At 44.8% G+C, this 11848-nt stretch overlaps 1 protein-coding gene across 1 annotated transcript in view; it reads left to right on the top strand.

Annotated features, from left to right (window-relative positions):
- Nucleotides 1-8900, top strand: part of CCSER1 (coiled-coil serine rich protein 1) — a 716622-nt gene extending 707722 nt beyond the window's left edge. Inside the window, exon 12 of the mRNA XM_056855392.1 lies at nucleotides 8415-8900. Coding sequence (XP_056711370.1) covers nucleotides 8415-8900 — 486 coding nt within the window. The remainder of the gene's footprint in view (nucleotides 1-8414) is intronic.
- The last annotated feature ends 2948 nt before the right edge of the window (nucleotides 8901-11848 follow it).

Genomic DNA, 11848 nt, shown 5'->3' on the forward strand with positions numbered 1-11848 from the left:
TTCCCCACTCCTACACATGAAGCCTGCTGGGTGACCTTGGGCTAGTCACAGCTCTCTTAGAGCTCTCTCAGCCCCACCTACCTCACAGGGTGTCTGTTGGGGGGGGGGAAGTGATTGTAAGCCAGTTTAATTTTTCCTTAAGTGGTAGAGAAAGTCAGCATATAAAACCAACTCTTCTTCTTCTTTGTTCATTAAAGCTTCTAATTGACTTAGATGATGAAAAGGCATCCTATTAAACAGAGCTTCTGTTTGAAAATATTGAGGAGTTACTATTAAAGTTACATATAATTTCACTCTCTAACATTTTGTAGTTTGCTCCGCCTTAGGTCGCAGCCATTTTGTGGTTGCCCCCACCACCCTTGTTCAGAATTTCAAAGGTGCCCACAGCCTCAAAATGTTGCGGACCCCCTCGGTTAGAGTGTTGGACTAGAATAAGGTGTCAATCCCCCTGTGCCATAAAGAACACTGGGTGACCTTGGGCCAGTCACCTTATCTTAGCCTAAAGTACCTAACATGGTGCAAAATGAAAAAAAAGGGAAGACACTGTGTGAACCCATGAAGCTACCTTAGACTGACTCAGAACATTGATCTATGAGGGTCACTCTGACTGGCAATGGCTCTCCATGGTCTGCAGAAGAGATCTTCTGCATCACTTACTTCCTGATCCTTTTTAACTGGCGAAGCCAAGGATTTAACTTGGGGCTTACTACATGCAAGGCAACTGGTCTGTCCTTGAGCCATTGCCTCACCCCAAGCCACAGCTATACTCTGATCTCATAAGAACATAATAGGTGCCCTTTTTTGCATCTGTCTTTTTCCTTGGACTAAGTGCTTAAATACACAGTTGTTCTGGTTACATTGGCATCTGATGGTGAGGGTGTGTCACACTAGCCATCTATGTTTCTCTTTCATATTCTGGTGTCACTGTTAATGTTTCACATCAAAACATTTTCATACTTGTCACTGATTATTCTTTGTTTCTTTTGTATCATTTATATACTACCTGATACCATTTCCAGGCCATTTATATGTCATTTTCTGCCACTGATATGGAACTGATGCAAAAAACTGGAAAAATGGGCTAATTTTAATGGGAAAAATCTGGCATGAGGAAAGACAAACTGATGTGAAAACAAAAACTCCTGGGTTGTTTTTCTCAACATTGACATGAAGACAATTTTTGAAATGAAGTCTCACACCTACGGCATGATGTGCATTCCTCAAACTGCATATGTCATTGGCATTGATTTCATTGATGACACATTCAATCCAAGGGTTGGCATTTGAACTTTAAGCATAGAATTTTGTCCTGAATATATGTGCCAAGCTTCATGTTTCTATCTTCAAGCTAAGCAGATATTGCATTACAATATATTTCATATTTTTCCTCCCCTCTCCAGCATCTTAATATGGGCATGACCTGGTTTTCATACATGATCCATCAGCTCCTTCTCTGGATGAGAAGGTTGGGAACTCAGCTCCAGTATCACCTATGGAGGCTCTCTGGCTCTACATGGAGCAATTGGTCAGGATGGAATCGTGTCCTGAATGTTCGCACCAAATTTCATTTGGATGTTTACATTTTCAAGGGTTTCACCCAAACAAGCAGAATGCCAAACAGGAACATTAAACAAAAGACCTCATCCAATTATGTGAAAGAAACAAGGGGAGGGGGAGAGACAGAACTTCATGAGACAACCCATAGTCCTGCTTGACTTTAAGCTGCTGAAGAAGTCTTGGAATACTCTTGCGGGGGAGTACAGTAAATCATTTTGATCCATTTTGCTTTAATTCATGTTATGGCTGGTAGATGTACAGGTGGTGAAGCTACCAGCTCCTGGCATTTTTCCCGACCACATACACGCACTCCACCATGCATTATTTCCATAACCTTGGTTTTGTTTTTCTGTCCTGGATGGTGTTGCCAGAAGGCTGATCAATAGGAGCTGATTCCGGTTGATGTAAAAACTCCAGTGATGGTTTAGGAGCATCCTTGAAATCAATAAGGAAGAGTGCTTCTTAACAGACTAAAATGAAGAACAATTACCTTTTCTGGCTGAATCACATTCCGTATTGGATCATTCACAGCACTGGGAGCTGGTGGGCATGAAACCAAGGTGATGTAGAAATTAAGCAGTTGACATGGTGACAGACGGGATAGACAAAGGAGCTGATTTAACTGGTGTTGGTAAATTAGATCTGCAGTTACAGAAACTGTCAGGACCCACAACCACTGTTTAATGTAACATGAAGATAGGCAGACAGACCAATAAAGCTGCCTTAACTCAGTACTGTTACTGTGACCTGGCCCAGGCCCTCAGGCAAAGGTGCGTTTAACTGGAGATGCCATGGATTGAACCTAGGACCTGGTAGATGCAAAATATGCACTCTGGTACTGAGCTGTGGGCCCTCCCTTTAAGGAAAGATGGATGGTTTCATTCTTTCTCTTGCTTCTACAAAACAGTTGGAGAGGATTATTTCTGCTGGCTTGCTTCCTGATGGAGCATGTTATATGATGAACTTTTAAATACAAGATAAAAATCCAGCAGCCTAGGGAAGATATAGAGTTGGATCCAGTATGTTTTATGGCTGATGAAAAAGGAAATAGTGGTCCCTGTGGACCACCTGAAAAGGCTGTGCTGGGGGTTATGGGACTTGCATGGACAAAAGGCATGTAGAACAAGGGCTGTAATAAGGTGAAAAAATGATATTGGTGGAAAGTGCAGTCAAGTTGCAGCTGACTTATAGTGACTCTGCAGTGTTTTCAAGGCAAGAGATGAACAGAGGTGGTTTGCCATTGCCTGCCTCTGCATAGCAACTCTAAACATCCTTGGTGGTCTTCCATCCAAGGACTCCTGTCTAAGTACTAACTCTGCTTAGCTTCCAAGATTTGATATCAGGCTAGGCTGAGCCATCCAGGTCAGGGCAAGGAGAAAAATTGGGTGAGTTAAATGGAAAAGCTGGCTGGACCCAACCCTTGTACCTTGGTGTTGAACAGATTCTAGGCATTGACTTCTAAATGGAAGGGAAACTACCAATAAAATATTGCCATTGTTGAGTCAGTTTTAGTCACATGTATAATCTGCATTTCATCACTGTTCTCCCATTCACCCTATTCAATTCAAGATGCACATGATTAAATGGTCTGTGTGGGGTAAGCCTCTCTATCTGCAGCAACAGACACACTGAGTCATTGCGGAGGAAGCAGGTTGCACAACATAATGTACATGGAGGTGTACAACTGCATCCATGCCAGTGAAGAAGACTTTTTCCATGAATGGATCTCCTTTGTTGGATCAGAATGTGGCTTCACCATAGTCCTACAAAAGCTGAGGAGATAGCCGTGAACATTCTCAGTACCTTTCAAGGGCAACTTGGGAGCCTTTGTATTGAGAACTACAGGGCATAAGTATTTTAAATAAATAAATAGCTTTTTGTAATGGCAGGATTATATAAATAAATAAAGGAATCTGATATCAAAAGGCCACTCAAGGATAAGGGGGAAAGTCTGTGACCCTCGAAGCAAGGACTTAAAAGAAATTATATATATAAAAATCATACCAACTTGTTGAGTCACTTGGATGCAGATGTGGTATAGGTCAGCCTGTCAGCTGTGGGAAACTGGGTAAGAGTGAACACATTCAAAATAAACCCTGAAAAGACAAACGTAATACTGGTTGGAAGGTGGAGATCTTGAGGGTCATTGTGCTTCCCACTTTTGATGGAATTCAGCTGACCCTTGCTGATTCAGTTGAGAGTCTTGGGGTCATACTGGACCCTACATTGTTACTGGAAAAAGTTAATGCAGCTGTAAAAAAAGAGAGGCTTTCTTCCAACTCAGCCTAGCCAACCTGAAAGATGGCCCCTTACCTCGATACATCTGATCTGGTCAACTAGATCCATGCCATAGTAACATGACGACTAGACTATGAGGGTTGCACGGGTTTTGGCACCAGGTAGAGGTTTTGGCGATGCCGAAACCGCCCCCGCCGCCGGCCCGCGCGCCCTCAGGGCGGCCTGGAAGCGGCCGGCGGGGCCTGCCTGCGCGCAGGCAAGGCCCCGCCGCCGCCCCCGCTGCCGGCCCGCGCGCACTCTGGGCGGCCTGGAAGCGGCCGGCGGGGCCTGCCTGCGCGCAGGCAAGGCCCCGCCGCCGCCCCCGCTGCCGGCCCGCGCGCCCTCAGGGCGGCCTGGAAGCGGCCGGCGGGGCCTGCCTGCGCGCAGGCAGGGCCCCTCCGCCACTGGCTCCAGCGCTGGAAGGGCTCCGCTGCCGCCTCCAGCTGATCAGCGGGCCTCCTCCTCCCACCTCTCCCGGTAAGTTGGGGGGTCAGGGGCTCTTCCCCCTCCCCCCCGGGTGGCGCTGGGGTCGGGGTGGGTCTGGAGGGCCCGGGAGGGGGTGGCACTGGGGTCGGTCTGGAGGGCCCGGGAGGCCGGGCGGGAGGGCGACCCGTTGTATAAGCCGACCCTCGGCTTATACGCAGGTGCCTAATTTTTCCCCATTTTTGGGGTGAAATTAGGCACCTCGGCTTATATGCGGGTCGGCTTATACACGAGTATATACGGTAGTATGTTGTAGCAAATTCAACCAGACCTCAATAGCACCTTAAAGACTAATAACATGCATTCCAGAATAGGCTTTTGTGAGTCAGAGCTCACTTTGTTAGATGTATGATGAATTGCATCTGAAAAAGTGAGTTCTGACTCACGAAAGCTTCTGCTGGAATAAAGTTTGCTAGTCTTTAAGGTGTTCCTGGGCTCGCAGTTTAATTCTTCTGCAGAGCTCTTCATTTTGATTTGTTTTGTGCTCAACCCTTCCAATTGCGTCCTGTTGCACATGTGGTGCTCTTCAGGCACTGCACATTTGCAGCAATGCATGTAACAGCTCATGGACAAGGTTAGTGCACCATTTAGAGCCCAAAAGGGGCTGTCTCTCTGGGCACATTGCTACCCTTTTCCAAGAGTAGAGTATACACAGCAGATGACTACCCAAAATGGTATATTTTCATACGTCTTCTTAAGTTAAAAATAAATAAAAGAGAAAGAGTAGTGTTCCTTGTATCTCATTGGGGTAATCCCAAACGGAAAATCTATGAATGATTCAAGACATTATGCCTTGAAGTACCAAGATCTGCATTCAGCACACCATTGCCTCAAGGATCATTATGGGAAAAGACTGTGTGTCAGCACAACGATGCCTTTTAGTTAGGCCAATCTCTGTGTAGATACCATTTTGATGATGCCCTTTCAGGGGCTTTTTCTGTGGCTGCTCCGATATTATGGAACAGCCTCCCAGAGGAAATTAGATCTATGCCTCTCTAGCAGATTTGGAGGGCATGTAAGCAGAATTCATTAGACGTGCCTTTTGTACCTCAAGATGATTTGCGAGTGCCTTGAATTTTGAAACATTTTTTCCCCTGATGATAGTTTTAATGTTTTTCTTATTAGAACTATATTTTGGGTGCTCTTTTTATTGTTGTTACAAAGTTTGGGTCCTAGTTATCTGCCTTTCTAAAGGGTTTGAATAAATAAATATAAATACATTGCCCTTTTTGCAAAGATGCCTGGAAATAGAATTCTAATGAAGACTAAAATATGAGGTGCAAACTGCACATTCTCCCCACTATCAAGTAAAACAACTGAAGCAGATATAAGACCATTTGATATTTATCACTGCTGTCATTATGATAGAATTAGGGCTTCGAAAGAAGGATGTGCAGAACGCATCCCACGAGAAATTTCACAAGTCTTAACAAATTTCTTTATTTCCCCTTCATTGGAATCGTTCAGCTATTTCTGCAAAGCAGGAATCTCAAAATTAGCCACAGAAGTTGACATTAGGCAAAACTCACATTACGTGGCATTTTAGCAGGGTTGCCAGCTCCAGGTTGGAAAATACCTGATGAATTGGGGGACGGGGCGGGTAGAGCCTGAGGAGGGTGGGGTTTGGAGAGGGGATAGACTTCAGTGGGGTATAAGGCCATAGAGAGTGCCTTCCAAAGCTGCCATTTTCTCAGGGGAACTGATCACTGTTGCCTGGAGATCAATTGTAATCCGAGAAGATCTCCAGCCACCCCCTGGAAGTTGGCAATCCTATATTTCAGGGATGTGCTGGGACATTTGTGAAATGTTATTATTTCTTATATTGGGTCCAGACCTGCCCACCTGATTTGCAAAAGTCTTTATTTTGGGGCCTCTTTAAGATCCCCAATTAAGCTTGCATAATAAGGCTGCCAAGAAATAAGGCTGAAAAGGTCCAGAAAGATCTGAAAGGCTTATGGCTGCCAAATGCCTGGAGATTTTCGGGGGTGAAGCCTGGTGAGGGAGGAGTTTGGGGAGGGGCTTCAGTGGAGTACAATGCCAAAGAATCCACCTTCCAAAGCAACAATTTTCTCCAGGAGAACTGATCTCTATATTCTGGAGATTAGTTGTAATTCTGGGAGATCTCCAGGTTCCACCTGGATGTTGGCAACTCTATAAAGGCCTCTTGCAACTGTCTTTAAGCCTGGAATGATGGATACAAACTGGGACAAGGATAAAAAAAGGTAGCCGCAAATACCTTTAAAGGACCATGTATAGTAAGTCTATTACAGCTGGTATCTCATTCACTAACTGGAACTTTGAAACTGTAATTTTACTAATGACTAAAAGGAGACAGAAACATAAAATGTGCTAATTGCAGTGTGAGTTATGGTATACCTCTTAAAGAATTCCCTTGAAACTTTGCATGGTCTGCATTTGTGGAAGGAAGCAAATTTATCTCTCTCCCTGTCACTCCCCCCCCCTTTCCTTCAGCCTTTCCTGCATGCATATTTTAGAAGAATAACAGACAGAATTAGATTTGTGTATATGAGCGTTAGGTTTTGTGCATTGTGATGCATCTTTTAAACAGGAGGCAAATTTCACCATTTCAGGTTTTGCCTTCCTGCACATGAATTTTCCTTTACAGAGAAGGCATATCAAGTGTTGCTGGAGCATCTTCATTGTAGTTGGTAGAATAAATTCCTGAGACTTGTGAACTACTTCATGGAAGTCAGCTTTATCTGCATGTGACCATCATCCTGGGAAAGTAGATAGCTCATCCTCTCATTTGTGCAGCCGTTTCCCTGTGGCTGAATTCTCTATCATCTGTACAATGCAGTGAAAGGAGGGGGGTGATTAACATGGTCACTACCACCCAGGCTAGAGTTGCCAGTCTCCAGGTTGGAAAATACCTGATGAATTGGGGGGCGGGGGGCGGGTAGAGCCTGAGGAGGGTGGGGTTTGGGGATAGACTTCAGTGGGGTATAAGGTGGTGGCTGGAGATCTCCCACTATGACAACTGGCCTCTAGGAAACAGAGATATGTTCACCTGGAGAAAATGCCCACTTTGGAAGGTGTGGCATTATACCCCACGGAAGTCTCTCCCCTTTTCAAACCCCACCCTCCTCAGGCTCCACCCCAAAAACCTCCAGGTAGTTCCCAACCAGGAGCTGGCAACCTTAACCCAGGCAAAAAGTAAAAATGGTATCTGAAGCGGCCCTATCTACCTGCCCCATATGATTGCTTGCTATAGAAGTTCCCAGAAAAATGTGAAATCCAGTCATGGGGGAGCAACAACCAAGCTGCTCCAATAACATAAGAAAAGCACCTGTTAGGACATGGGACAAAAAGGGGAAATAGATTCCTTTTTGCCCTTCCCCAAACAGGTGATAAGAGCTGACAAAGTGAACTTGACACAGATGTTCTAACAGCCTTCTGCAGAAGCTGACTACATCCAGCAAATCACACTGAATTAAAACTGTTTGTTCTTTGTAGAAAATCTTTGCAAATGCTGTGAAGTTCACATTCAAAACATATCACCATAGTTCTCCATAAATTCATTTCGAAGTACAAAGATCCATATATTTCCCAGTCTCTCTTTGTCCTATTTCCATCCTTCAAACGATTTCCCAAGTTATTATAACTAGTACTCAATTCTTCCTCCACCCCTAGTATTGCCAACCTCCAGACAGTAGCTGGAGATCTCCTGCTATTATAACTGATCTCCTGCCGATAGAGATCAGTTCACCTGGAGAAAATGGCTGCCGTGGCAATTGGACTCTATAACATTGAAGTCCCTCCCCTCCCCAAACCCCGCCCTCCTCAGGCTCCTCCCCAAACACCTCCTTCTGGTGGTGAAGAGGGACCTGGCAACCTTATCCACCCCTCTTCTAAACAATAACTAGAGTTTTCCTTTCTAGACTTCTAGCGGCTAGTTATCTTTTTCAGCTTTTTGGTATTTGTCTCTATTTTAGTCAACAGTGAAAATGCCTAGCCTGTTGCATAGCTGCCAATGACACTGGGAACATTATGCATGCGTGCTCCAAGCTGCTTTGCCATTACCTTGTTCTGTTACTAATGTTTCATTCTCCCCTCTCCTTTCTGTTTTCTTCGTGCAGGCTACATTTCTAAACAAAATGGTGAGCCAAACTCTCAACACAAAGGACAGAAAGTCAGCACATACACCCACCGAGGACCATTTTAGATACACGCCGAGCAACCAAGCAAACTCCTACGAAAGCAAAAGCTGCCAGCTGTCGAGCGGGTGCCTCAACAACCTCCTGAAAGAGAAAGACATTGTGGAAGTTATCAAGCACACGAGAGAGGCTTACGAAAGCCTCTCCTCGGAGGTCAGCCAGAACGGCCTAGCTGGAGAAACACAAAGTATACCCAAGCCAACAACCAAGGCCGAGAACGTCCCTGTTTTTGCGGGGGCTCGGAAGGATCATGCTGCTATTCCCCGACCACACTCTACTTTCATAGGAAGGCTGGGACAGCCCCCCAGAGGACCGATCTCTTTACACATGTACAGCAGGAAAAATGTTTTCCTTCACCACAATCTACACACATCTGAGCTCCAGACTTTAGGCCAGCAAGATGGGTAAACGGTGTTAGCCTGTTTTTATGGCAGAACGAGCCCTTCGTTTGGTGTAAGGGGGCACAACGCTCTTTTGAAATGGACTTTTCAAGTTCTCAGCTGCTACCTACCATTTGTTTAAAATTTGTTATTGTTGTCCTAAGGTTGCCAACTCCAGGTTGAGAAGTTCCTGGAGATTTGGGGGCAGAGCCCAGGGAGGGAGGGGACCTCAGTGGGATGTAATGCCAATGAATCCACCCTCCATTCTGTCCAAGGGAACTGATCTCTGTAAACTGGAGATCAGTTATAATTCTGGGAGATCCCCAGTCCCTACCTGGAAGTTGGCAAGTCTGATCTGTCTATGAAATCTGAACATTCCCTGTAAAGGAAGGAGTGGGGCAGAGGGAGGGGGTGGGAAGATAGCATGTTAACTTAAACGAGTAGTTGCAATTTCTATCTTGCGGAAATCACTGAGTGTGAAATTCTGGATTTAGTGAAGTCAAAGCGACAAAGCTTTATTGACTTCATAGTGGATGGGACCATCTTGATGGTATCTGAAACCCAAAAGAGGCCCAATTTCTTTTCTTTTGTTTGCTCTACCATCAATTGCTCACTTACCTGAGATTTCAGAAGATGGTGATCAAATAACATTACGTTCTTTGAAAAAATGTTACTGTGAAAGTAGATGTGAGGAATGAATAGAGAATTAGTTAAAAAGAAATATCCTCCCAGTTGGTACAAATGGGGGGGGGGGGTTGAGAAGGAGACAGTGGTCTTTGGGGTTTTTGGATTAAGTCTTGTACAGTGAAATATGCTCACTGATCATCTGCTAGTCCTTCTCTGTCTGTGCTCATTTGCTCAATTCATCATCACATACAAACATGGTGAGGGCCCAAAGAATTGCTTGCAGACCCAGAACAAGGTTCATCTAGTTCTGCTTCCTACAAAAACCGTTCAGATGCCTCTAGGTATTCACAAGGAGAACATAAGGACCATAGCGTCACCCTGTTGTTTATTCCAAGGATCTGATATTTGGAGATGCATTGTCTCAGTACATCCTTTCTATTTAGCTGTAATGACTAACAGCTACAATGGCCTTTGGTTTCAACCCAGGTCTTTTATGCATGGGCACTTTGACTTACTTTCTCTGCCAGTCCGACTCGGTTTTTCATTGGGGTTATGTATTAGTTTTCCGTCCCTTAGAGATGACCTCGCGCCCAGCCTGTGCCATGTCCGGATCTTTCCAGTCCTGTTGCAACATGATTCTTCAATCTCCCGAGATCAGCTCGGGTCAAATCGTCCCCATTTCCATGCATAAGCCAAAGCGTGCGGGGAGGTGTGTGAGACATTTTTCTCACAATAAGCACTACAGCCAATTACAAAGCAACATTTTGAAGGGGCGGGAACTCAGACGATTCTGGATTTTTGCTGGTGATTCTACAGTACTCTGGAAACCCCAGGACTTTCTCCAGGGTAAACAACAACATGCATAGCATTTTTAGGATTTGGAACAAAAAAGTGTTGGTCAAGAGAGCCTCGAACCCCGGGTAAAACTCCCATGCATAAAAGACCCCATCCTTCTAATTCCTTTTGCTCCATTTGGACATATCAGACTGTGGTGATGTCATATTAGCTTACCAATCATAGATCTTCCACAGCATAATGTGACCAGTCTGAACCACGACTCACCACATAATGTCGCATTATGAAAACTGAAACCATCCCTTCTGAGAATAAAGTTCCCCGTTGGCCGGTATCCAGATTACTTTTGTGTAACCAGCTTTTCTGTTGATCGAGTTACTTCCTCAGTAAACTTTCCTTCAATATGATTGTTCCCATGCCACGCGGTTTCAACTGGAGCCTCCCTTCATTAGTAGCCACATTAGGACTGCTAATTATAGACAAAGTGTTAATGAGAACAGCTTTACTGGAATTGATCCTGCCTTATATCGTGTCAGAACATTAGTCCTTCTAGCTCATTATTGGCTCCTCTGACTGGCTGCAGCTCTCCAGACTCTCAGATAGAGGACTATCCCAGCACTTGCTATCTGAGGTTCTTTAACTGGAGATGGCAGGGATTGAAACTGGGACCTTCTGCGCACAAAGCGACAGACTCTCCCTTAAGGCTCCCGTGCCAGGAAACAAGTGTCCACGATGAAGTGTACTGACTTTTTAGTCAGGCGTAACACCATAAGCCATGACATTATTCCTGGATTGATGTAAAACCTGCAGGGATACCACATCAATACTGTAGGCCATGGTTTCGTATGCCAGGTGTTTTCAATTAGGGCCTCGTTCATGTTCACTTGCTTGGCAAATCGGAATGTCAGTAACTGAAGAGTGAAGTAATCGGTGCAACAGAACGGACAAAAAATAGTAGACCCATGAAATAGTATTTTCTATAGCTGAACCAAAGTACTGGAATACAGTGTGCTTGGTAGGAAGGGTGCCTATTGTCATATCATATAACTGGTTGCATTAATACCATCCCAATGGCATTTGGAACACTGATCATAAAGGGATTTGAAATCACTCTGAAAAAGCAAAAGCCTTTTGAGCTGTCCTTAATGTAAGTTGTCTTAGGTGATGTCTTTATGGGGTTTTTGTGTGAATAGCTTAGTGAAATAGGTGGACGTGCAATACAGTTCTGCTGGGAATCTCATGGTTGGTTCTTATCCCAATCCTGCACGACTGGTCTGTGTGCAGAAGCAGGCTTTGTGTAATGACAAAAAAGCACATCTAGGATCCTGCGCTCCACGTGCAGTGACCTCTGGTCTATGTATTCATCTCCACAATGAGGTTTGGCATATTCATCTTTGCCAATGCCAATCACCTGTTAGAAGGGAAGGTTCATTCCAGCTCATCCTTTCTTCCTGAACAGGTGCTGTTCAAGTTGGCTGCATCTGCTCGGAGGATGCACTCGCTGAGATCTTTCCATACAACATCATGCACACATCCGTATGCGGGGCTTTGTGG

This window comes from Euleptes europaea, chromosome 9, assembly GCF_029931775.1.
Source record: "Euleptes europaea isolate rEulEur1 chromosome 9, rEulEur1.hap1, whole genome shotgun sequence".
Taxonomy (NCBI): Eukaryota; Metazoa; Chordata; class Lepidosauria; order Squamata; family Sphaerodactylidae; genus Euleptes; species Euleptes europaea.